At 52.3% G+C, this 27,004-nt stretch overlaps 2 protein-coding genes across 2 annotated transcripts; one reads left to right on the forward strand and one right to left on the reverse strand.

The window, feature by feature from the left end:
* Positions 1 to 10,033: 10,033 nt before the first annotated feature.
* Positions 10,034 to 12,945, reverse strand: FOXL2 (forkhead box L2). The gene has a single exon (XM_526323.7). It carries the CDS (start codon positions 12,534 to 12,536, stop codon positions 11,406 to 11,408), a length of 1,131 nt encoding a protein of 376 aa, XP_526323.5. The 5' UTR covers positions 12,537 to 12,945; the 3' UTR covers positions 10,034 to 11,405.
* Positions 12,946 to 13,075: 130 nt separating this feature from the next.
* Positions 13,076 to 19,779, forward strand: FOXL2NB (FOXL2 neighbor). The gene is made up of 3 exons (XM_001157420.7): positions 13,076 to 13,272; positions 15,327 to 15,446; positions 16,072 to 19,779. The coding sequence occupies exons 1-3, from the start codon at positions 13,173 to 13,175 to the stop codon at positions 16,377 to 16,379; spliced, it is 528 nt and encodes a 175-aa protein (XP_001157420.1). The 5' UTR covers positions 13,076 to 13,172; the 3' UTR covers positions 16,380 to 19,779.
* The last annotated feature ends 7,225 nt before the right edge of the window (positions 19,780 to 27,004 follow it).

Raw genomic sequence — 27,004 nt, forward strand, 5'->3', positions numbered from 1 at the left:
GGGCTTGTGTTTAACAGTAGCAATGGGGTCAGAAGTTGAGGGAGAGGGCAATTGCAGTGGTCCCCAAGACCACAGCTAATGCCAGAACAACAGCAATAGCAGCTGCAGAGCCAAAAGAAGCAGTAGCTATGGTGTATTGATAATTTATCTGTACAGGCTAAGTGTGTCATTTGTTTGAATACTTACAAAAGCTTGATGTGGTAGGCATTATTACTCCAATTTTTAGAATGAGGTTCAGGGAAGTTGAGCAGCTTTTCTGAGGTCACACAGCTTTTAAGGGGAAGACCCAGGATTACATGAAGGCATGTTTGACTCCTAACCATTACAAGACACTGTACACAGTAGCCCAGGTCACAAACATCATCTTGTGTGCCAGTTGGGGATACAGGGCTTTGGTCCTAGAAGCAGGCTAGGACAGCTCTTCAGACACATTGCTGGTTCCTGCTTTCTTTCAAGATGTCCCTCTCACCACCCCAGCTACACTGGTCTCCAGCAGAGGGAGATGGCTGGCAGCAGGGGCTAGAAGGCCCTCTTCTAGGTCAAGGCAGTCCCTAATATCTGGGTGGATTTTTTGTGTCCTGAGAATGGGACCATGACTCTCTTTGTTAGGCTAGCAAAAGACTCAACATTGGCCAGGCATAGTGGCTCATGTCTGTAATCCCAGCACTTTGCTAGGCTGAGGTGGGTGGATCTCTTGAGGTTAGGAGTTTGAGACCAGCCTGGCCAACATAGTGAAACCTCGTCTCTACTAGAAACACAAAAATTAGCTAGGCGTAGTGGCGGGCGCCTGTAATCCCAGCTACCCGGGAGGATGAGGCAGGAGAATTGCTTGAACCTGGGAGGCAGAAGTTGCAGTGAGCTGAGCTGGTGCCACTGCACTCCAAGCTGGACGACAGAATGAGACTTCATCTCAAAACAAACAAGAAAAGAACAACAACAACAAAAAATTAAAAAGAAAGGCTCAACATTTATTGATCAACTACTGATTATATGATTATATATTAACTGATCCAGACGGATCCAGAGAGTGTGGCTTAAGGAGACTTTCATGGGCCTAAAACAGATAATTGGTGCTGGTGTATAACAAAATTATGGTTCATCCAAAGGATGGATTATTAAGCAATAATTGAAAATCATTTTTCAAAGAATAAGATATGGAGAAAAACCCTATGGCGAAAGGTTTAAACAAGCAGGACACAAAACTGCAAATTTTATGTATATTTGTTAATTATGGAAATTAGACTTATTTTAATTGAAATATATAAATAAAAGAGTGGAAAGATGCCATCGAAATGTTAACCATGGTTACCTTGTGGGAGGAGGGATGGGATTATTGTAGCGTTGGTGTTTTTTGTGCATTTTAATGTTTTATTTTCCCAATTTTCTTCAGTTTCAATTATCTTTGTGAGGGGAAAAGTGAAAATGTTAAAGTCCTAATACATAGCACTGGAAATGCATAGATATGATGACTGAGTAATTTTTACCCCACCCTGTCTAGAATGGATGCAGCAGGCAGAAGTGTCTCTTCGCCTCACTGCCTAAGGTTTATTTCAAGGGCAAGAATGGGGGCCTCTGGAATCAGTTCTGTCTCGGCAGAACCTGAGCTAGGCCTGTGCCGTGCGGGTAGGGAGCAGCCCCTTCCGGTCGTCGAGGCGCTCTTAATTTGGTTGGAGAGACAAGTGCACTACAAGAAATAGAGGCAGCCAAGCGCCTGGGCCACCATCAAGTAAGGTTGAAAAGGGGAGGGCAGGTAGATCGGGACCCGTGGGCGCCAATCAATGCTATGGTGGCGGAGAGTAAAGGGGACGAACACAGCCTGGGGCCATCCCCGGAGTCCCCCAGCGTCCGCCTGTGGCCGTGCCTGGTTGGCCGCGGATCCCGGCGGGCGCCGCAAAGCGGCGGGATTGCCAGCGCAGAGCTCCGGCTCTCTGCCTTGTCCCTGGGTCCGAGCACCGGAGCCTCTGGTGTCTGCGGGGAGAAGTCTCGGATTGAGAAATATGGGAGGGTCTCGTCAGTGGCTGCAGGTGCGGCAGCCACTCTGGGGACCCAGCGAGAATGGGGTCGCCTGGCTCTGCGCGAACCCCTCACGTGGGTGCAGCTCCTGAGCCGCCGAGGGAGGCGGTGGTAATGTCACCCAGTGTCAGCAGAGGGCAGCCTCGAGGCCGTGAGCCCGAACGGCGACCTCGCCAAACCGCGGGCTCCCTTCCAGCTCCCGGATTCTGCGGGGTAGAGGCGGCCTTGGAGCCCAGAGACCAGCGACCTCAGTCTGCAGGAGCCCGGCGCAGAGGCCCAAGGGCACCCCCGAGATGTGGTCAAGCTACAGCCCTTAGGCAGCCTCACTCTGCGACGGCAAGGGCTTAGAGGGTGGAGGGGGACCAGATGCCTTAGGAGGGGTTAGAAAGCCAACGCACACAGGGAATTTGTTTTCAAGCAACAGATTCCAAGCATGTGGAAACCTTTTAAATGATGCTGGTGAGAGCTATGATAGTTTTCGCATTCTTGGCGAGGGAAGTCGGAGGCTAGTAGCGGGATGGCTCCTGGGCGCGCGGGAGACACAGGGACCAGAGATCCTTGCTGGGGGCAGAGGGACTGTGGACCAAGGATCCAGACACACTTAATTGGGGATTCCAGTCCCGACTGTGGCCACTCAACTGGCGTTGAACTTGAGCAACTCACTATACCGCTCTAGCCTCCGACTAATCACTTCTGTAAAATGGGCATTGTGGGCTCCGAGTCTCGTAAGGGCGCTAGGGATTCGAGACAGCAGGAACTTCCTCACTGCTCCAGCAACCCTGGGTTCCTGGGTTTGTAGGTGGGCTGAAAGGATCCTTTCATCGCACGTTTGCCTGGCGTGGCTGCTTTAGAGACCGAGGCCCGCCAGGCTTTGCAACCCAGTTGCGCGTGGGCAGCCATGGCCGTGGAACCGCCGGGATCGCCTCAGCGGCACTCCGGCCAGCTCCCGACTTCCCGCCCTGGGCACTAGGGTCACCCAGCTCCAGAAGATAGTGCTTATCAGCACAGGAATTGAGACCCCACACCCGGCGCAGTGGGTCTCCCAGGAAGCCTGGCGAAGAGCCAAGGCCCGCCGGACCTGAGGTCGCCTGGGGCGCTAAACAGACCCATCTATGAGCACATTCGGCCAACACACCCAAGTTCAACAGTGGGCGGGATCTTTGGCTGGCCTCGATCTCTCTCACAGTGTGTGCAAACGGGTACCCATTAGATTCTTTTGGCTTGTTTCCTCATCTGTAAACTTTGAAAGGAGAGTATTTCCCGGGGTGATTCTGAAAATCATGCCAGAACTGAAAAGGCCTGTGTAAATGCGAGGTGTAATGATGACTTATTAGAAGCAGCCAGCCCTGTACGTGCCTGTAGGATAGATGCTAGAACGTTCTACAAATGTGTGCACATACACATCACGTATGTGTGAAGGTGCACACCTGTCCCTAGACACATGACAAATGCACACACGTATGCGTGTACCTCTGGCTGAGAGCAAAGGGGCTAATACAGGGCTCATACAGGACATCATCCTGCAGTCTTGTGCGTGCACAGTACACACGCGAGCACGACTGTCTGTGCCTGGAGACACCGTATGGCACCGGAGGAGCTGCTCAGCCGACCCATTTCTTCCGAGCTGGGTCGGTGCCACCTGGGAAGTAGGGTTTCGGGTGCTGCTCTGGAGCGCGGGAAAGTCCGGATCCGGGTCTGCTGGTCAGCGCTTCGGCGCCGCCGGGCTCCTTTATCTCTCATCCGCTGGCCGGTGAGCGGCTCCAGTTTCAAGACCCCCGATCCTGCCGGTGAGGGGAGGGAGCGGAGAAGGAGTGCGCTCCGGGCCCAAGAGGCTGCAGGGCCCCACTCCCCAGGTCTGTCGTCCTTCCTTTATCTCCTCAGGTCACACCCCCACTTAAAATAAAGAAGGGTGCCTGACTCATTCAGGTCAGGGAAGTCGGCCCCCGGGAGCCTCCTGCCCTCACAAGCCATGGTGAAGGGAGGCGAAGCCAGGGTTTGCCACGGCCTGGGAGAAAATGCGGCTGCAGGGTCTCTTTGGGCTGCAGCGCTGGCCCGGGGCCCCAAGACTCTTAAGGTGTGTGTGGGAGGCGCGCAGTGTGGCTACCGAAGAGCCCTCCATCACCGCACCGGCAGGCCGCCGGGCTCGTCCTCCTCTCATCCTTCCAAGGGTTCTGAGCTGCGCAGCACTCGCATCACCCAGAAGTGTCTGTGGAGAAAACGACCTCAGGTGTAAGCCCAAGGCTGCTGCCTGCAAAGGCAATGCCGTGGAGACTGGGTTCCACAGCGACCTGGGTTTTTAAGTCACCGAAAGCGACAGGGCAGGGTCACAAACACTCTCCCGCCTTCTCTGCAGACCCGTGCGGCTGACAGGAGAGCGTTGCGCAGAAAATTCGAGGCCGGGCGCTGGAGGAGTCTCCGCGGCCCGGAGAAGGCACAGAGGCGCCCCTGAGAGGCGCAGCTGGAACAGGCGATGCACGGGTTCGGATCTGGCCGGCCAACCGAGCCCAGCGGTCGCGAAAACCAGAGTCGCCACAGAGGTTGAGCACGATTCCATTTCTGGGGATCGGGTCCGGTGGGGAGCCACTGTCCCTAACGCCTCCAGAGACTTTAAGTAGGACAATATAATGCTGGTAGGAGCAAGGTGCAAGGAATTTAGCGGCAGAAGCCTTTCGGGGGGGGTGGGGAAAGGCAGATCCATGCCTCGTCTGAGCCTGGGGGTGGGGACAGCCCCTGGCCTTGTAGCCCCTGTTCCGGGGATCAGCTGGGCCCACCTAACCTCCCTACATGGGGTTGAAAGGGGCCAATGGGACGGCCCTGCCGCCCCTCCCTCGGGATTCCACAGGGCCCTGACCCGGCCTTTATCTCTGCACGGTCAGCAGTCGCGGGGGCTTCAGGAAGGAGGACAAAGGCCCGGTGTCACTGCGGGCGGGGGCTCGGTTTCCTGGCTCTCTGCTCACACTCACAGCCTTTAGCGGTTGTTGGGGGAAGATTTTTAAAAATATGTGTCGAATTTCCTTTTTTTCTCTTCTAGAAACAAACAAACAAAAAAGGCAAAAGGCGAATTCCCCTTCACTCCTCGTCCATAGAGATTAAAGTTTCCTGGGATCCTGCCCTTTTTTTTTCTTTGACTGCCTAGAAATACTTGTTCTCCCTTGTACATAGAGGAAAATGCGGGGAAAGGTTTTTTAAAACTCGGTTTCATACTATTATTATTAATAAGGACAACCGGGCAGGCTGAGGTCCCAACGTGGATGATCCGAGTTGGCCTCGCGCCGGGGCTCTGCAGCCACTGCCCTGTGCGCTCAGCACCTCTGGGGGCGATCAGGGCCCCTGCGCTTCCGCCCGCCGCCCGGCAGTCGAGAGCACCCTGTGCCCAGACTGGCCGACTCATTCTCCCCCGAATTTTGTTTAGAGCTGGCAAGGGGGACTTAGCTCGCGCCCCAAGACCTGGGCTTGCAGCGCCGCCAACAGGCCCGGGGACACGAGGCGCTCCAGGCCGGGGTCTTCCCGGCTGCTGGCCCCTCTCGCTCCCCACCCGCTGGCGGCGCCTCGGTCGCCCGCAATTGACCCAACCCGCTTCCTGCGTTTGCCCCTCAGGTTTCCCGTTTCTCCACAAAGGCCTAGGGGAGCCTCGCCCACAGGCTGACCCTGCAACCTCTGGCCCGGTGGCTACCTTCTGCTTTTCTGAAAAAGAAAAGGAAAAAAAAAAAAAAAAAGAAAAAAATCAACCAGTCGAGGGAGGCGCGTGAGGACTGGAGGCGCCAGCCGGACAGCCTATGAGTGGGTCCCTGGGTCGGTGCCGCTTCGCGGGTCAGCACGACCTTTCTCAGAGAAAACCTCCTAAACGTGTGAAGACCGCTTTGGCGGAAGCGAGAGGGAGGTTGGAGGAGCCCCGGGCAGGGTCTCAGCGCCCACCAGCTGTGCCTTCAGGGCTTGGGTGTTCGCTGCAACGGCAACCGCGTGAGCCTCACTCCCACGGCCAAGGGGCTAGGGCAGGGTGGATGCAATCGCGTGCGCCTGGCCCCGGAAGGTGCTCGCAGGGGGTGCCTGTGGCCAGCTGGGTTAGGAAGTCAAATCCTAGAAAGTTATTACCAAAGGTTTTTTTTTTCCCCTTCCTTTCTTCTTTCCTTTTTTGCTTCCTTCCTTCCTTTTTTTTTTTTTAATAGGGGAAGGGAAAAAACATTATTGAACATCTACTATAAACTGGGCACTTAAAAATTAGAAAATTTAATTATTTTAATAATTCTGATACACGCACGTATTTCTATTTTATAGAGGAGAACACTGAAATTTGAATGGGTATTTTGCCCAAGGTTACATAGTTGTTAAAGAGGACACCAGGCTCCAACCCAGTTCTTCCTGACTAAACAGGCCAGGTCTTTGCCTCATGCTGCACAGGCCACCTCCGCGAAGTGACAAGATCCCAGAACATGCTTTTCACAGCTCAGCACCAAGCCTGTGCAGCAAACAGCCTGTGCAGCAGCAGTTTCTGTGGTACAGAAACAAACAAACAAAAAAGGCAAAAGGCACAGCTCAGACTGTGCTTCCTTCTTCTCCCGGGAGGCTCTCCCTTACTACTCCTGGGAGGCTCTCCCTTACTACGCAGCTCCCTTGAGCATCAGTGGCAGCTAGGCTCAGCTGCTGTCAAGTCTCCTTTAAAAATTTCGGAGGCCATTTGCCTCACAGATACCTGGAAGACCTCTGGTTGGTCTCTTCTCTTCTTAGGACCTGAGATTCCTCAAATGTAATGTAATTTTGGGTTCCTAGACCCAAGACACTCTTTTTATGACAGCTGGGAGTCCTCTCTCCAGAAAGTGGAAAGTTGCTAAGACTGCTCGGTTTTAAAAATCCTTAATTCCTGGTTGTCCCGAAGGCATGGGGCTCTTAGTCCCATCCTTTCCCCATCTTTTCTATGGGTCCCACAGTCTACTCCAAGGAGTAGGGGCTGCCACACAGTGGTGGTAGGCCTGACAGGCAGGGCCCTAGGGTCACCACCAGGTTAGATCTGCAGAATGGGGACACTGCAGGGATGCTGAGCCTGATCAAGATGTTTCCTGGACTTAGACCCCCACCCAGAAGCCAGGAGTCTGGTCCGGTGATCCTGTGCATGAAGCCTGGCCCAGACCTTCATAAAGGGAAGAGCTCAGTTGAGAGCAAACTATCTTGGGCCAGACTCAGATTCCTGGCCCATATTCTGCTTGTCCGGCTGCATGAAGCCTGGGTCTGGCCCCAATTTCCACCCGCCGCCAGGGGGCTCCTTGCAGCCCCATCTCCAGCCTTGGCTTCTGGGAAACCCTGGCAAAGGCTGGATGCACCTAACCTCGGATGAAAGGTCCAGGGCCTCTTGCTCATCTAAGCCTCAGATCTGGAGCAGTGAACTATTTACTGATGCAAGCTGGAAACAGGCCGTCAATACCCTCTGGAGTAGGGTACAGGATCATCTCCAGAACTCCGTAGGTCCCTTTCCCACAGTCCCTTGGTGCATGTACTTCAATGGCGAAGATTTCTCCAGGTCCCTCTTGAGAACTGGACACCTCCCCACCTCCCCCTGCTTTCTCCAAACCAACCCACTTACTCTGACTGGGCAATTTTAGTGAGGTGGAGGTGACTCTAAGAATTTCTGTGTAAATGTGAGGAGAGGGCTCATACTGTCAGCAGTGTGTGAGATGTTTACACCCACCACACACATAATCTTCATGCAAGAACGACTCATTACCCAGGACATTCAGAAATTGGCTGGGTATTTGTATTAAACTCTATTTACATTGTATTTACACACTGGCCAATATATATACACACACTCACACGGCCCAGCCATCTAGGCCAGACTGTATATGCTAAGGCATAATTGCTATATAACTCAAATACTTTTGCCCTCAGGAATTGCTTAGATCAGCTTCTATAATAGAAACTCAAAAGTGCGAAGAGGGAGAGAAGAAAAAGGACATGAGAAATGAAGAAAGCCTGCCATTGAACTAAACTTTCGGCCCGGGGGAAAATGACCAAACTTAAGAGCTTTGGAGAAATCCCGAGGGCTGGAGTTAGACAGATTTTTCCTGTGGGCATCCATGGGGAAGTGGGGTATGATTTGGCTCCCTTCTCTCACCTCCTTCAATCCCTGTGTAGACCCAGGAAACCCTCACTGATTGCTTCATTTTGTCTTCCTTACTTGGTGAGGCTGCTGCTCTCTTCCCAGCCTTGGGTGCCTTTTGCCTTTCAGTTCTCGGGGAGGAGACAGGCTGGTCCTTCATTGCTGGCCCCGGCCAACTTCTCCGTCTCACTGGAGGTGGGCTGCTACCTGCCCACCAGGGCTTGGTCCTGGAAGCTTCCCTCCCTTGCTTTCTCTGCTTGAGACGGCAGTTGGGGGAGTGCTGACAGCCAGCTTCAGAACAGGGAGCCTCTGCCTGATGAAGCAAAGGCTCTGTCCATATTACTTTATTTTTCAGCAAGCCAGGAATACACACCCACAAATGCACACATCACCAATGAGGTATGAATGCCACACACACTGTGGTCCCAGTAAGCACTTCCTAAGTGTTAGCCATATGATTATTACAATGCCAAAAATATATGCCCACTCTGCAGGCAAATGACAGACACACACACCTCCCACCCTGTCACCAATACACAACTGACACTGTACACACACATTTGCAGCAGATACAGACTACACAATTACTTGCCCATGGGCTAAATTTTCACGCTAGACAAAGCACAAACAGACATGCACACAGCAGGCTGCTTTCTGTTCTGCAACTCCCCTTAGCCAGATAGTGGAGCAGCCGGGCACCAAAGGCACCCAGACACCAGGCCTGACCAGCCTCTAGGGCTTCCTGCTCCAGCTGAGCCTCCCTCTCCATCCTGCTCCTGCCGGTTCCTGGTAAGCTCCAGTCCCAGTCTTGAGGTGATGCCCCCTGAGAATCCCCGTGGCTTAATCTCCTGCCTTGTAGCCTCTCGCAGGATGCCCGTGGGGGGCGGGGGGCATTCTGAGCAGAAGCCACTTGGGCCCAACTATACGTAACAGGATACCACCCTGAGGTTCCTACCGCCTGACCACTGGAGGGCTGAAGTGAGAGGCCTGCAGGCTCATTCCCGTGGCGCAAAACCGCTCCTGGCCCACCAGCCGGCCTGGACCTGCCGCCACATTGCTGGCCAGGCCCCGAGATAGACGGCGGAGGGGGGCAGTGAGGGACACACGGCTGGGTGCGGGGTCTGGTCTCAGCTGAGCAGCAGCCCGCAAGAACCGGCGGATCTATCCTATCAGAAGTCGGAAGTCATCTATCCCATCAGAAGAGTGAAAGCCGACCACCCCCTAATCCGCCTGGGAGAACCAGACTGCAACCAGGTCAAACGCCTGTGTGCCTGCGCGGAAGCATGGATCTTAATTCGTTATTTGGGGATCTCAGTACAGGAAGAGAGAGAAAGAAAAAAGACTAAATTTCTGCAGCCGCGAAGTATGTTCAATCCTTACTGAAACCTCCAAATCTTCTACCCATATCTCAAGGTAAATGAATTCTGACTATTAAAAATAATAAAGCAGTCACTTCTCACATTTGTACAGAGGTTAGCAGTTTGCAGCGCATTTCCACAACCAGAATTTTATCTATTAATGTTTGGAACAAACTCTTGGCTGTTATAGTTGACTCAAAATCGAAAAGTTTGAGAACAATAATAAAAACACAGCCAGCCCATACACCTAGTACAACTGTGTATGCGGTAGAATACAAACTTGAATAGGTACAAAAATAAACCAAGTCCTACCTACAGTCGCGCCTTGTGAACGAACCACGGCAGAAAAAGTCTTTCTGCTGACGTTAAACAGCCGCAACGGGCCAGTGATGACACAGAAAACAAACAATCCCCAGGAAAACAAAGCAGCAGCGACAGCCACAAACGCCTGCCACCCCGGTTGCTCTCAATCTTTGTTTAACTCATTCTGAAAAAGATAAAATTTTGCTGAAAATCTTCCTCTTTTAACTAGCTGCTGAACTAAGGAGCGACAGAAATAAAGAAGTCCGTGTTAAAAGAAGGAACACAAAATTTATTCGGGAATCGACAAGGCAAAAAACAAAAACAAAACAAAAAAACACAACAAAAGTGCTCTAGTTCTCTCTAGAAAATTTGGTCCCCCAAACAACAAGCTACAGTACAACCAGGTCTATGGTTTTCGGGCCGGGCCGGCTCCGGGCCACAAGACCGCCTAGGTCGGCCGCTGCCGGGTTTCACATTTCTCCTTCCCAAGGTGGGAGAAGCAGGAGGTTTGAAAAACAAAAAGCAGGGAGGACGAGCCGTCCCAGCAGCGTGGGCCAGGCAGGCAGTGATCTCCCTGCCTCCAGGACTTGCATCGAAAGATCCGGGGACATTTGTTTTTGATTTTTTTCTTCAGATAGGGAGAGGGTGAAACTTCCCCAATTGGTAGACGAAACCATCTTTTATTGGATATATTCTCCCAACTCTGAACACAGCTTTTTGAAGGCCCAACAAAAACTCTAACGCAAATCTTCCAGAAGAGAAGATGAGGAATACTAAAGCTTTTGATTTTCATATTTGGATTTAGCAAACTCCAAGGCCACAATACTTCCCCGGTTGCCCGGTGAATTTTTTTTCCTTTTTTTTTTTTTTTTTAAATACTCTCTTAAAAAGTTCCACCGATCTTTCAAACAAAACATTAGCCAGCAGCCGGGGCCCGGAGGTGCCCGAAGCGACGGGACTGATAGCGGAGGAAACGCAGCCTCCCTCCGCGCCGGCCCGCGGTGTAAACCGAGTACAGGCCGTGGAGCCAGGCTGCCCCGGCTCCCGCTGGATCCCAACCCCCGCCCCGCCTAGTGGGCCCCGCGGCAAGCGGCTTCTGAACAGCTTCAAGAGGGTTCGCGGAGCAAACACACGTATTGGTCCGTCCCTTTCTCGGGCAGCGCGGTCCCGCCATCAGTCCTGTCCGGCGCGTCTAGCCATGGACTGCACGGCAGTCGGGCGGGGAACGCGGAGAGCGAGCGCACCGACCTGTGAGAGAAGGCCAAGAGGTCTGCGCTGCCGACGCCCGGTCGCACCTCGGCCCCGGGCCCTTTCCGCGGTGAATCTGGGCAGGAGACGCTGGGGCTCCGGAAAGAGACGAGCCCAGTAGAAAGCGCGCAGAGAGGCAGCTTCAGGCCAGGGGAGTGCAAGGTCACAGAGGTCAGGGAGGTGAGCACTGGAGGACATAAACTGAGGGGACAAAGAGGAGCGACAGGAGCTTAGGAAAGCGAAAAAGCACAGAGGGACCCTGGGCGCTGGCTCCAGAGGCGGGCCCAGAGGGTGTGAGGTCAGGCTGGCGGCGGCGTCGTCGGCTGCGACCGGGGCCGGCGTCGCGCGTCCCTGCATCCTCGCATCCGTCTGCACCGGCATGCGGTGGGCTCTCAGAGATCGAGGCGCGAATGCAGCGCGCCGGTCTTGCTGTCGTGGTCCCAGTAAGAGCAATGCATCATGGCGAGCTCGGGCTGCCGGGCACAAGCGAACTGCAGGCCCGGCGCACTGGTGGGCGCGGGCGCCGGGGGCGCGGCGGTGGCTGGGCTGGCAGGGCTGAGCTGGCCCGGCGGCGGCGCGGCGGCCCCGTGGTGCGGTGGGGCAGGCGGCGGTGCGGCGGCCGCGTGCAGATGGTGTGCGTGCGGATGCGGGTGGGGGTGCGGCGGAGGCGGGGGTGCGGCCGGCGGGCCTCCCAGGCCGTTGTACGAGTTCACTACGCCGGGGGGCAGCGCCATGCTCTGCACGCGTGTGTACGGCCCGTACGAGGCGGCCGGGCCCGCCAGCCCCTTGACCACAGCGGCCGCGCCAGGGCTACCGGGGCCCGCGGCTGCAGCCGCAGCTGCTGCAGCCGCTGCGGCCGCCGCCATCTGGCAGGAGGCATAGGGCATGGGTGAGGGAGGCTGCGGTAGCGGCCACGAGTTGTTGAGGAAGCCAGACTGCAGGTACTTGGGGGGCGCCAGGTAGCCGTAGCCGTCGGCCGCGGCGCCCGCCACGCCGCACCCGCCTGCGGCGCCTCCGGCCCCGAAGAGCCCCTTGCCGGGCTGGAAGTGCGCGGGCGGCGGCCGGAAGGGCCTCTTCATGCGGCGGCGGCGCCGGTAGTTGCCCTTCTCGAACATGTCTTCGCAGGCCGGGTCCAGCGTCCAGTAGTTGCCCTTGCGCTCGCCGCCGCCCTCGCGCGGCACCTTGATGAAGCACTCGTTGAGGCTGAGGTTGTGGCGGATGCTATTTTGCCAGCCCTTCTTATTCTTCTCGTAGAACGGGAACTTGGCGATGATGTACTGGTAGATGCCGGACAGCGTGAGCCTCTTCTCCGCGCTCTCGCGGATCGCCATGGCGATGAGCGCCACGTACGAGTACGGGGGCTTCTGCGCCGGGTCCGGCTTCTCCGGGGCTGTCCCGCCGCCACCCCCACCGCCCTTGCCTGGGCTCGGCGGCGGCCCTTCTGGCTCCTTGACTGTGCGACCGGTCTCTGGGGCCAGCAGGGCCCCTGCCGCGTCCTCGGGCTCGGGGTAGCTGGCCATCATGACAAAGCCGGCGCGCCGCGGCCGGGCCGCCTCTGCTCTCCGCTCCAGGCGCTGGCGCGGCAAAGAGTTGGGGCGCACGAGTCCGCTTACGGCCGAGTCTCAAACTTCTGGAGACTGCGGATGCCGCCCGCGCTTGCTTGCTGGAGGCCTGTCGCTGCTCTCCCCTCTCCTTCTCCTAGGGAGCGGCCGGCGGGAGTGGAGCTCAGCCTCTGGCCATGGGGAGTCCGCCCAACAGAGAGGGGCTCCGGCCTCGCCGCCCCTCCCCGCTCAGGCCAGTCCCCGCCTTGGTGGGTTTTCTTTTCTGCGCTCTTCCCCTCCCCCCGCCCCCCGGTTTCCCGAAGCACGACCCGCGTCTCTGGCGGAGCTGCCTCCTGGAGTCCCTAGTGCGCCAGGAGCCTCGCTCTGTTCTGATTCGTATGGGCTCCACCGAGTTCCGCTTGCGTCAGGCGCCTTCGCCCCTATAGCGGGGCGGCCAGCCGCGCACGGGCGAGTTCATCTCCAAGTCACTTTTTGTAAACGCCCCGCACAGCCTGGACCGGCCTGCCCCCGCCCAGCGAGCCTCGGGGGCCCAGCCGACAGCCAGGTTCACGCGCCCTTGAAATCTGCCGGTACTCGCTCTGCGGGCTGGGCTGGGAGATGACGAGGACCCCGGTGGGGTCTGCCCGCACCCGGCCAAAGCCCAGGAAGCTCGGGCCCCAGCGAGGAAAGGCGCTCCAAGCCTCCTCGCGGCTTTCAGGTGAAAGAAAACGACTCCTTTGCTCTGCCGTTTGCTGCCGTCTTGAGGCTGAACTTCTAGCTCGGGGCTGGGGAGGGGCGAGACGGCGAAGGGGCCGGACGGGGTAGGGTGGGGAGAGCTGCTCTGAGGCTTTGGGAAAGTCAGCCCAGAAACGGGTGTGACTGTACGAAGAAGCCTCGGCCTGGCCTGTCCCTCGCGCTCTCAGAGTGACTGGGCTGGAATGGGGCTGGGGAGAGGATCTCTGGAAATAGTCGTCAGGGGCGCCGCCTGAATCACCTCTGCCTCTCCCTGCGTTGCCAGTGGATCTAGGAACCAGGCTCCTCCTTGGAATCCGTGTACTAATCCTACGGGGTTGGAGTGAAAGTTGGATGTGTGCTTTAACAACACCAAGTAGATGCCCCTCAGCTATTGCACTAACACAGGCGGGGCTGTTGCCCGGGACTTTGCGGGACTGTGTATGTGTGTGCGCAGGGGTCACATATGGAAGTCATGGAGAGGAGCTGTCCTTGAGATGGGTGAGATACCAGGTGCATGTGTGCTGCTCAGAAACACAGGTATGCACATGTACAAGGTGTGAGATTTGTATTTACGAGGTAAAACACACTTATACTGATAGTTATGTAATATGTTCATCAAGTATTAGAGTAAATGTAGCTGGTGGATATAGCATCTTCTCTTTTTCTCCTTTCTTACTTCTTTCCTTCCCCCCTTTCTTCCTTTCTTTCACAATTCTTCGATGCCTCTTTCCCTCCCAGTGTATGTATTTTGCCACAGACTGGGAAGACAAACATCAGGCTGAGGGAGGGACTTGTTCAGATCTCTCTCCTGATGAGACATTTGTTCTGATCTTTCTCCAAAGAATCAGGAGTTAGTTGTCACCTACCTTGAGCAGAATTCTGATGGGAATCCAATTATTTCAGCATGTACAGAGATTGTTTCAGGGAAAATCAGGTGTGCCTTTTAACAGTGTGCTCCTTAACAGTGCCTTTTAACTTGGCCTAAACAAAAAGTCTGCAGTCATAAAGTATGAGAGAGATGGCCAGTGTTTTGAATCCTCAAGCCCCAAACTCCTTGGTGCTGAGGAGGGGGGCAAGGCCGCCTTATGGAGGAACGTGGACTGAATGGATGTCATATAGCTGTGCGTTAGTGATTGGCATGTCTGGAGTGGCTGACTCAATGCCTGTCACTGCCTCTTCCTCCCAGGCTGTTTAGACTCTGAGGGTTCTCCTGAAGCCCAAGGAGCCTTCAGTGGCCTGTGGTTCCAGCATCCACAGGCCATCTACAAGTGTTGTCTGCTGCTCACTCAGGCCTCTGATCTGCATTCTGAGATGAAAGGGAGGGAGGACAAGGGTGGTAGGGCTCTTTGGAATTCAGCATCTTGAAGATGACACCAGAGAGGTCAGCAGGGCAGCCCTTGCCTGGTCACAAGGATGAGAGGGAGCAAGGCTATCCCCAAAGTAGCTTGGTTTTTTTATGGGCAGTCTCCCACTGCACCCAACAGACATGGGGGAAGCAGCACTTCCGCAGAATCCCTGCTGCTGCTTTCTGAGCAGGAGTGCAGATGTTTTTCTTCTTCCTTACCCCCATCCTTGCCCAGGCTTTGGGTGGGAGTGGTGAGTCCGGTTTGGGGCTGCTGCAGATTGGCCTCAGTGCCTATCCTCCCCCAGCCAGGGCCTGGGCAGGGGGAAAAACAGCTGGGTCTGGCCCCATCCTAGTGGGGGCTCCTCTCTCCTTTTCTCTCCTTTTTTTTTTCTTGACCACCCAGGCTGGCTCTCTGCGTCTCTCTGTCTTTCTTTCTTCTTCTCACAGGCATTTCCGCTGCTCAGCCCTGCAGCAGCCAGGTGTAACAGCATTGTTGTGTGTGTCATCACTTCCCTGAATTCCACACTCGGCTCCCTTTTCAGCCTTTAAAGAGCCTGTGTGTGTGTGCGTGTGCGTGTGTGTGTGTGTGTAGGGGTTGGGGGCAAATGAAGGAGTTCCTCTGAAGGATTTTCAGAATAGAAAGGAGTTCTGCTCTGAAAATACTGATTTCTGACTGTCCCGTAGAGGAACAGAATCCCCAGCCCTGGTGAAGAAGAGGATGCCTGATGCGTGCACCCTGGGAAGGGCTGGAATCGGTCTCCCCAAGATGTGCCTTCACATGGCTGTCCGGCATTCGAAGGCTCAGAAAACAGGCAAGAAAATGCGGGCGGGAAACCTGGCAGAATGATTACTTTCAGGTCCCCTCCAGGCTTCTGCGGAAAAGCCAGGGGCTTCGGGCTGGAGATAGAGGAACCTAGGGTGAGAATAGAATCCTCTCCTTGCCGGCCCAGCCAGAGGTGGGTGAACCGGGCGCTCCAGGAAACGGTGCGGGGCGCCTTGATTTACTTCTCAACCTTCGGAGGCAGGCTGCTTGCTGGCGAGGTCGGGATCCTCTCTGAACAGGGCATACTGTGCCTAGGTTTTGTGGACGCCAGGGCCGGTTCCTTTTCTCCCCGCGGCATTGGGGCGACGCAGGGCCCCCGGCTTAGTGACCTTGGGGCGGCGCTCACCTCCAAAGGCCAGGGTGGTGGGCTGGGCAGAACTCACTGCCTCTTTGCCCCAGTTTTCCAGGGTCCCGCAGCTGCAATTCAGCAGCCACCGGCGCCTCCTGACCGTGGTCCCACCGTAGCGCCGCCTGCGGATACGGTTCCAGTGAACCGCCGATTGAGCGCAGTCTCAGCTCCCGCGCCTCCTCGCAGCCTGGCCCCGCGCCTCGGAGGTCCCGACAGCCGGCGCGAGCAATCTACATGGCTCTGATAGAGACGCTTTTCTCCCCAGGGCCGGGAATCCTGCAACAGCGGCAGAAGCGGCCCGCGCCTCGGGCTTCCGGCGGCCCAGCTCTACTAGGGGAGCGTCGCGGCTGCTCTGAGGCAGGCAGCGCTTCGCTAGAACCGCTCAGCTCGTCCCGCGCCGCCGCCGGCTGCCTGAACCAGGTTCCGCTGTCCCCTTTCGTAGCGGGACCCCGAAACACCCGCCGGCTTCCCGCTCCTGAGCCGGAGAGAATAGAGCTTGCTGCAACCCTCTGCTTGGAGGGATGGCCTCTGCGGTGCTTGGCTAGCAAAGGGAAGCTTCACTGTGTCTATTAGTACATCCCCATACACTCCACGCCTCAACAACTGTCAGCACTCACTCCCTCCCGGCCCCTCACAGGGCCCTTTGCACCCACACCTCAGGGACTCGGTGTCCCTCCACTCAGGTCACGTTACTCCATCCACTTCTCTCTCCTTCTCCCTCTGTCAACTCCAAATCCCCTCTAGTTCTCCCTCCCCTCCTACTTCTCTCACACTCACCAGCTACACATACTAATTCAGATTTTGCCCATGTTGGTGGAAAACATGTCAAGCCAATGTGCAGACCCTAAGGCTTTTCACACGCTGCTCACTTTCGCATCTCACGGTGCAGAAGGACCGCTGGGCTCCAGGTTTACAAGCCTGACTCCGAGAAGCCTGTTGATTCTCTGATGTCCTTGGCCTGTGATTCGGGTGACTGGGCTGCCACCTGGGTGTTTTCATGGTGGGACTGCCGCACAGACCACAGAGAAGCTCAGGTACTGAGCACGTTCCAGATACACTTTAACATGCACAGGCCACTCACACAGGCTTTATCTCTGTCTCGAAACTCTGCTGAGCTTGCTGCTCAGACCAACAAGGTGCAGCAGCAGACACCCACATAGCACCAGGTCTGAAGCCAGTGGGTATTAGTCTGCCTGGTTGGGATTAGCAAAGTCAGTTACCCACATATGTGCTTGGGAGAGAATAGGGGAGTGGAGAGAGAGAGAGAGATATTGAGGAAGAGGAAAGAGAAGCGACCTCCTACTCTGGGAAGAGCTCACACATGAGAGCTGTTTCCTGTTGTTAAGTGTCTCACTGAGCTCCCCTCTTTCTCCCCCAGGAAGGGCTTGAGAGGCAGTAGACCAGAGCTCTGGGCTCCTCTTTACCTTGCTGATGTTGGGGTATGAGTCCTCCAACACCATTTTGTCCCAAGGAGTATGTGCCCCACCGTCAATCAGGCAGAATGCAGGGCAGTTGTCGGCCTTTTTCGTGGTGGAGGCCAACTGGGAAAAAGGCAGAAGGGTCTGGGTCCTGGGCCAAGTGAGGCCCTCTTCCCTCCAAAGACCCGTGGGATGCTCTCAGAGGCGGATTCTAGGGTGGTGGGAGCTGCTGACAAGTTTCCTCTGATATCCCTCATGACATCTATGGCCCAAAGCCATTTTGTTCAGCTCTGAACAGTGAGTGCCTTGCCAGTAGGCCTCAGGCTTGCTGGGGAACATGATGTGTTCTTAAAAGTTGCCTTGTTGCCTTTCTCCACACCCAGACTGTAAGCACTGATGGGCAGAGACTCTGCCCTCCACTTCTCACTCAGTGCTCCCCACCAGGATGGGCTTAATGCCTTTTAATAGAATTAGAAAATGGTTCTGCTGGACAGAATTGGGAAATGCCACTTTCCTTATAATGAAGTTAGAATTTCCAAGAAAGGGACTGTAGCTGAGGAAAAGCGGTTTGATCATTGACAGCCAGCTCAGGATATGAGAGTTCTTTGCCATTTGGGGTTATTATAGCTGCATGGCCATGGTGCTGAACCTTAGGCAAGGACAAGGACACCTCCCTAGTTCCCAGTCATGGTGAGGACCTGTCTGAAACATTCAAACTAGACTTTACTGGAAACAGAGAAGTCTGCATTCAGGGCAGCTGGCTTGCAAGGTAAGGCCTGCAGTCTCCACCCCCACGCTAACCCATGAGGGGATGCCAGAGAGAGCCCTTCCCCCTTGGTCCTCATTCCTGGCTCAGTTTTCTCCCACAAAGCGGGCACTGCCTAAAGATGATAGGCAACTGCCATGGAGGAAGGCAGTTTTAGATGCCTAGCTGGCACAAAGTCCAGAGGAAGGGAGGGAGAAGGGCTGAGTTTTGTATTACTGTTCTACCTTTGGAGATTTTCCTCATGCCAAGATAGGGGGGGTGTGTGTGTGTATGTGTGTGTGTATGTGTGCACTATAACTTTATGAAACACTTTTTTTTTTTTTTTTTGAGACAGGGTCTCACTCTGTTGCCCAAGCTGGAGTGCAGTGGTGCAATCTTGGCTTACTGCAGTCTCCACCTCCCAGGCTCAAGTGATCCTCCCATCTCAGCTTCAGCCTCCCAAGTAGCTGGGACTATGGGTGTGAGCCAACACACTCAGCTAATTTTTTTTTTTTTTGGGGGGGTATTTTTGGTAGAGACAGGGTTTTACCATGTGGGCCCAACTGGTCTTGAACTCCTGAGCTCAGGGTGATTTGCCTGCTTCAACTTCCCAAAGTGTTGGGATTACAGGTGTGAGCCACCATGCCCAGTCAGTTTTTTATTTTTTATTTAAACAGTTTTGGGGGAACAGGTGGTTTTTGCTTACATGGATAAGTTCTTTAATGGTAATTTCTGAGATTTTGGTGCACTTGTCACCCGAGCATTGTACACGGTACCCAGTGCGTAATCTTTTATCCCTCATCCCCCTCCTACGCTTTCCCCTCCCGAGTCCCCATTATATAATTCTTTTTTTCTTCTTTTTGAGACAGAGTCTCACTCTGTTGCCCAGGCTGGAGTGCAGTGGCATGAACTTGGCTCACTGCAGCCTCCTGAGTTCAAGTGATTCTCCTGCCTCAACCTCCTGTGTAGCTGGGACTACAGGCATGCACCACCATGCCCAGCTAATTTTTGTATTTTTTGTAGAGATGGGGTTTCACCATGTTGGCCAGGCTAGTCTTGAACTCCTAACCTCAAGTGATCTGCCTATTTTGGCCTCCCAAAGTGTCGGGATTACAGGCGTGAGCCACTGCGCCTGGTCCATTATGTCATTCTTATGCCTTTGCATCTTCATAGCTTAGCTCCCACTTATAAATGAAAACACAGGATATTTGGTTTTCCATACTTGAGTTACTTCACTTAGTATAATGGTCTCCAGCTCCATCCAGGTTACTGTGAATGCCATTATTTTGTTCCTTTTTATGGCTGAGTAGTATTCCATGGTGTATATATATCACATTTTCTTTATCCACTCATTGGTTGATGGGCATTTAGCCTTGTTCCATATTTTTGTATGCAGTATAACTTACAGATGGTAAACAATATACAGCTTGATGTATTCTGACATGTAATGCAGTATGTAACCACCACCTGGATCAAGATATGGAGCATTTCTGGCACTTCATAAGGTTCCTTCATATCTTTTTCCAATCAATATTGCCTCAAAAGGGAAACCATATTTGGATTTCTATCACCATAAATAACCTTTGCCTGCCTTGAGCCTCGTATAAATGGAGCATATAGCATGTATGCCTTTATGTCTAGTTTTTTCTGTGCAACATATTTTTAATATTCACTGGTCTTGTTGCATGTGTCAGACATTTATTTCTTTTTATTGCTGTGTAATATTCTAGTATTTGCTTATCCATCCATATGTTGAGGGACATTTGTTTCCAGTTTTTGGATATCATAAATAAAGCTGCTGTGCACATTGTTGTACATGTCTTTTTGTGAAGGGTATTTTACTACTCTTGAGTGAACTGTAGGAGTAGGCATATATTTAGTTTCAATAGATTCAGTCAAACAGTTTCCAAAGTGATAAAACCAAATACAGTGATATACAGATAGACAGACATACTTTAACAGGGCCTTTCCCTTATAGATAGCATTCTCTAAAAACCACTATTTAGCTGCACTTATTATTACTGTTGTTATAAATGGAAAAAACAGCTTTTTTGTTTTTTGGTTTTTGTTGCACAAGGTCTCACTCTGTCACCCAGGATGGAGTGCAGTGGCGTGATCGTGGCTCACTGCAGCCTTGACCTCCTGGGCTCCGCCTCCTGAGTAGCTGGGACTACAGGTGCTCACTGCCACACCCAACTAATTTATGTATTTTTTGTAGAGATAGGGTTTCGCTGTGTTGCCCAGGCTGGTCTCGAACTCCTGGGTTCAGACAGTCCTCCCATCTCAGCCTCCCAAAATACTGGGATTACAGGCATGAGCTACCACACCTGGCCAAAAAAATAGCCATCCTTTATTAAGCAGTTATTTTGTGCCAGGAACATTACATGCATTATCTCATTTCATTTTTATGAGAAACCTAAGGGATTGGTACTATTCCCATTTTACACTTGAGGAACCTGAGGCTCAGAGAGGGTGAGTAACTTGCCAAAGGCCCCTGGCTGATAAGTGACTACTTGACTGTGGGCTCTGAATTTCACTTCCGTACATGTACCTCTGTTTGTTCCCGTGAGGTCAGGAAGTTCTCCCTTCCATCTGAGCAAATCTACCTGCCGGGTAAGAGACTCATTTCCTATCAACCTGTAGTCCTCTCTGCATACCTTCTCACACCTAGATTTGAGATCTGTGTACACACCCATATGCACACAGTTTCTCTCCCACAGCCACGCACACTCACTGTGAAGAAGAAGAGGGTGGGGGCCAATTTAGTGAAGACTTCAGAGCTTGCCAAGTCCCGGGCTCAGCAACCTAATGGGGTCCCTCTCGGAATTTGCAGAAGATTGGACTAAGATTGGACTAGGGACCACCAGCCTGTTTCTGGATGCTACAGAGGATAATTCAGAGGCTTTCTTTCCCTGGAAAGAGATGGGAATTTGGTCCTCCTCCCAGCATGCTGAGCCAAGCCCATGGTGGGCTTCAGAGGCTGATGCCTAGGGCATCCCTCTGCAAGGTTTGTCGACAGATGTTGCAGTTTGCCTTGGAAGGTGGTGAGTGGGGAGGATGAGTGTGGTCTGAGCAGGGAGAGAGCAGGAAGTCTGGGGAACTGCCCCTCTAGGCACAGTGCTTGACTAGGCCCTGCATGGAATGGTCACTGCAGGAGGGAGAACCAGCAGCCTCCTCCTCGGGGCCATGGGTTACCAAATTTCCAAGTCTCCAAGCCCCTAAGCTTGACTGAGAGGAGTGTTGCTACTCTGTGGGTAGAGGCCATATGTGGGTTTTCTATGCTTTGCAGGTGGCCCCTCCTCAGGCCCCTTTCTAGACTAATTGAGGTCTTGCTGGGCTCTGGGTTTGTAATTGGGGGTAATTGCTGACAGGCTGTTGTGGTGGTACAAGCAGGTTTTTGTTGGGGAAGCAGTAGTCAGGATTTGGGGGCTTTGGGTGGGGACAGTCCAGGATCCCGATGTTCCCTATTCCAGGAAGCTCTTGTCCCTGGCCGTTTGCTTGGAGGCAGTACTCCTGAGGACCAGGGACTCATAGCATATCTGAACAGGAAGGGACCTCCTCATGCAGGTGCTGGGAACTCAGATCCAGAGGCACACGGAAGGAGGTAGTGCAGCTGCAGCAGAGGTCCTGATGCCTGGCACTGTCATCTATGCACACCGCTGACAGGCTGAGAGGCACTGCCGTTGGGTGGCTAACAGACCTCTGTTCCAATTCCTACTGATATCAGCCTTGGAAATGATGGATGCTCACCTTGCTTCAGAGTTTTAAATTTTTTAAAATCATTTTTTGAGTAGGCAATGTATTCACATGGACCAAAATTTAAAAATATAGAAGGCTTGCAGTGAAAAGTTTCTCTCCCACTTCTGTCCCCCAAGTCACCCTTCTCACAGGCAGCCAGTGACCCTGGTTTCACATATATCCTTCCAGACATAGTTTATGCACATACAAGCATACCCACATACATTCTTCTGCACTCCCTCAATTTTTGCCTATGGCAGCATTGAATGCACAGTGTTCTGCACCTTAGATCTTTCCACATCAATGCATTCTCTTTTTAGAGCTGCATGCTATCTATGTTGTTTCTGACCCTTTGCTTTTACAAGCAATACAGTACTGTATAAACTTGCATATATCTCATTTTGTAGGTATGTATATATATATTTATAAAAAGATTTCTGAAAGTGTAAGATTGGGTAATGGATATATGCACCTATAACTTTGATAGATTATGCCAAATTCCTTATAGATTGAGTCAGAATACACTCTTGCCAACAGTGTGTGGCATTCCTGTTTCCTCATAGCCACACTAACACAAATCTTTTTTTTTTTTTTGAGACGGAGTCTCATTCTGTCACCAAGCTGGAGTGTAGTGGTGCGATCTTGGCTCACTACAACCTCTGACTCCCTAGTTCAAACGATTCTCCTGCCTCAGCTTCCCGAGTAGCTGGGATTACAGCCACATGCCACCATACCCAGCTAATTTTTTTTTTTTTTTTTTTTTTTTTTAAGACGGAGTCTCGGTCTGTGGCCCAGGCTGAAGTTCAGTCTCGGCTCACTGGAAGCTCCGCCTCTCGGGTTCACGCCATTCTCCTGCCTCAGCCTCCAGAGTAGCTGGGACTACAGGCGCCCACCACCAGCCCGGCTAATTTTTTGTATTTTTTTAGTAGAGACGGGGTTTCACCATATTAGCCAGGATGGTCTTGATCTCCTGACCTCATGATCTGCCCACCTCGCCCTCCCAAAGTGCTGGGATTACAGGCATGAGCCAGTGCGCTTGGCTGACTTACAATGCACTCCAGCCTGGGCGACAGAGCGAGACTCCGTCTCAAAAAAAAAAAAAAAAAAAAAGAAAGGAATCTTACAGATATAATTGAGGACCCTGGCTTCTTCGATTCCTCTCTGTCCTTTTCCCTCTTGAGGTGATCACCATGGTAAATTTGGTGCTTAAGATTCCCATACCTGTTTTTGCACTTGTACTATGTGTGTACCCATTCTTAGGCAATACTTCATATAGTTTTGTATTTCCTAACTTTATATAAATGGTATCCTGCTGTTGCAGAAAGACACGTGCTTGCTTTTTCATTCAACCTATGTTTGTGAAAAAGTTCCTGGTTGCCACACAAACACAAGCTCCATTCATTTTCCCTGTGTTGCACCATTCCATTGTATGAATACATCGTGGTTTATTTATCCATGTTCCTGTTAAGAGACATCGGGTTATTTCCTATTCTTTACTATTACCAATAGTCTTGCTATGGATATTCTTAGGTATGTCTGCTAGTGCTCATGTGCTACAGTTTACCAAGAAGTGGGGCCGCTGGATGAAAGGTCACAGGGATTTTCAACTTCACCAGTTACTGTTGAGCAGAGCCTCATCTTCTACATCTGTGAAAAAGAGAGTGATGCCTATACCTCAGGGAGTCCATGCCCATAAGTGGGATGGTGGAGTGGGAACAAAGGTGGGCTCAGGTTTCAGCAGGTCTCAACTTAAATCCTGGCTCTGTGATTTATTTGCTGTGTGACTTTGGGCCCAATATCCAGCCTTTCTTTGCCTCATTTCCCTCATCTGCAAAATGGTGATGATAGTATCTATGTTGCAGGGTTCCTGAGAGATAAATGAGATATTGTATGAAAAGATTTAGTATAGGGTCTGGGACAGAGGAAACACAAAAAGACCCTAACAATGATTAGTAATGTATTCATAGTATTAATATTATGAATATGTTAATTTGTTCTTATTAACATTATTATATTGTACCTTTGATCTCTTTTTAACCTGTTATTGTGGCACATTTTGAACCTACAAAATGGGAGAGAGAATAGTACACTGAACCCCCATCCACTTCCTTCTATAGCCCCATCCATTTCCTCACCCCTCCCCCACTGGATTATTTTGAAGCCAGGCACAGACATCATATCTATTACTTCATTTGTAAATATTTTAGTTTACATCCCTAAAATATAAATACTTTAAAAAACCCCAAAACTACTGTAACTATCATATTATCATCATACCTAAAAACAGAGTGATTTTTTAGTGTAGTGAATCCTCAGCTCATGGTATTCAATGCTCACATTTTCTCAACTGTCTCAAAGAGATTTTACAGTTGGTTTGCTTGAATCAATATGCAAACAAGATCTATACTATACACGACATTTGGTTAATATGTCTCGTGTCACTTTTAATCTATAGATATCTCTCATTGTTTTCTTTTTTTCCTTCTTGCAATATATCTTTTAAAGACACTGGGCCACTTGTCCTATAGAGTTTCTCACAACCTGGATTTTGCTGACCGCATCCCTGTGACATCCTTTAACATGCTCCTCTGTCCTCTTTATTTCTTGTACATTGGTAGATCTAGAAGCTTGGTTAGATTCAAGTTTGCTGTTCTGGCAAGAACACTTCCTAGATAGTGTTGTGTAGTTCCATCAGAACACTAGTGCCTGGGTTGTTTGTATTTTGATTTTTAACAGTCATTGATGATCACCACCTAGAGCCATTATTCATTAGGGTTTGCAAAACAGTGATATTTTAATTCTAGCATTCCATCTTCAGGAATTAACCAAACTCTTCCATAAAGGAAAATTTTTCCTTATCAACCATTTGATTGCCCTTAGGTCGGGCCCATGAAGGACAGGCAGGATGAAGGATGGATTCTTCTTATATCTGATGATAATGATGATGGAACTCCAGGGGTCATTTAGGAAATAGCTGAATTTGTGGGCTCTTAAACGATATTAGGCAATGTCTTCCACCCAGAAGAAGAAAAGAAGAAAAGAAAGAATGAATGACAAAGCACCAACTCCCCACCACGTCATTTGTTTCTTCATACATTTGTTGAACCCCTTTTCTGTGCAATGACTGTTATGGGTGGGGAAGTGGAGAGGAGCAATGCATGATTTCTGCCCACAGGAAGCCCCAGGTGACAGGTACAAGCCTCTCCACAGCTCTCTCAGCCCAAGGCACAGGTGCTACAGTAGGGAAGAGGAAGAAAGGAGGGATTTCAAGCTGGGCAATATGGGAAGGCCTTGTTGGTAAGGGCCAAGTCTCCTAGGAGAGGCCACAGTAGGGCTGAGCTGGCCACCATGCCATTGCAGGTGCTGGGGACCAGAAGATAGACTGCCATTGCTTTAATCAAGGGAAAATTTCAGCTGCTTACCTGACAGGTGCCCCGGTATGTGCCAAGTGCTCTGGCAAGCATAAGAAAAGATATAGGGTAGTTTCTGCCCTTGAAGAGTTTTCTTTAGTCTGGTTTGGAAGAAAACACACATATGGCCCACAGAGATCATTAAGCATTGGCTGTAATTTAACAAATATTCCTTAAGTGTTTACTGTAGCCAGAAGCAGGGCTCTGAAGGGGAGTTGGGCCTGGCCCCTACTCTCAGCAGGCCATTTGGTCATCTCAGCATATCCACGTTCTGGGTGCTCTGTCCCTGCACACCCCTCTTTTCACACTGAACCAGGTGCAGCCTTGGCCATCTGGGCCTTCGGGTTGCCCCACTGGGCATGGTGAAGGGGAGTTGCCCATTAGTGTCTTCTCAGCTGCTTGCTGTCCATCCTTCAAGTCCGCTCAAGGGTCACCTCCTCTTAGAGGACTTGGAGGTCTTCTTGGCCCAATCGTATATATCAGTAGGCTGGGCTTGGTGTTTGAGCTCCTATGGCACCTTGTCTGTGCTTGCTTTTTTTTTTTTTTTTTTTTTTTTTTGAGACAGAGTCTAGCTCTGTTGCCCAGGCTGGAGTGCAGTGGCATGATCTCGGCTCACTGCAACCTCCGCCTCCCGGGTTCAAGTGATTCTCCTGCTTCAGCCTCTTGAGTAGCTGGGATTACAGGTGCCGGCCACCACACCCAGCTAATTTTGTGCTTGCTTTTATCTCAGCAGATATTACTTTATGCTGTAATTTATTTGTTAATTTGTCTATCTCCCGCCACTAGACAGAACTCCCTGAGAGCAGGGCTGTGTTCTGATTCATTTTGGTTTAAGTAGTGCCTGGTGTGTAATACCTCTGACAGAAAATGTTTGTTGAGCGAATGCCGGGGACTTCGCATTTAGAGCTTCTTTCTTTTAGATCAAGATTTAGTCTGGTAAGGGATTAGACATGCAATTGTTATTAGTTATTGTGGAAACTTGGGGTGGGGAAGAATCTAGGACAAATGTTAGGGGTCCTCGTATGTGTTCATGGATAGTGAGGCAGTAGCATGAAGAGGCGGGAAATTCAGGATGGGAGAGGGCTGCAGGACAAAGACTGCGGGCATTCCGGCCGGGTTCCTGGGTGGAGGAAGGAAGGCACGTTTCCCGGTGTTGTTCCAGGCCTGACGGGTGTTCAGGGTGTAGGATTCAGGGTGTAGGACGAGCGTGGCGCGTCCCTCCGGACCGGAAGCGGGGCTCGCCCCAGCGACGGGGGCTTCCTCACTTTCGTACCGCGCTCCTTCCCCGCAGAGGCCCGCCGGAAGCGGCAGCCGGCGGTGGGGACCAGGGCCCGGGACAGGCGGGTGATGTCTTTCCTGGAGGCAGCGATGCAGGAAGCCCGCGGGGAGCCCCGGCTTCGCCGCTCGGGCCTCAGGTGCACGGGCACAGACGCGCGAGCCCAGAGCAGCTCCCGAGAGCTGGGGTCCTGCACACTGGTCACCTCGCCTTCCTCCTGTCTTCTTGATGCCCGCTGGCTCTCCCACGCTGCAAGCTCCCATTGTCACTTTCAGCCAAGTCCTGGCCAAGTCCAGTAAAACCAAATGTTTTACTGATATTTCTCCATTTTTCCTGCCTGGAAGGGGACTTCTTTTTCTTTTTTCTTTTTTGAGACAGGGTCTCCCTCTGTTGCCCAGGCTGGCGTGCAGTTGTGTAATCATGGCTCACCGCAGCCTTGGCCCCCTGGGCTCAGGTGATCCTCTGACCCCAGCCTCAGCTTCCGGGATAGTTGAGACTACAGGCATGCACCATTACACCTGGCTAATTTTTTGTATTTTTTTTGTAGAGACTGGGTTTTGCCATGTTGCTCAGGCTGGTCGCGAACTCCTAGGCTCAAGGGATCCACCCAC

The sequence above is a fragment of the Pan troglodytes genome, chromosome 2, assembly GCF_028858775.2.
Source record: "Pan troglodytes isolate AG18354 chromosome 2, NHGRI_mPanTro3-v2.0_pri, whole genome shotgun sequence".
Classification (NCBI taxonomy): domain Eukaryota; kingdom Metazoa; phylum Chordata; class Mammalia; order Primates; family Hominidae; genus Pan; species Pan troglodytes.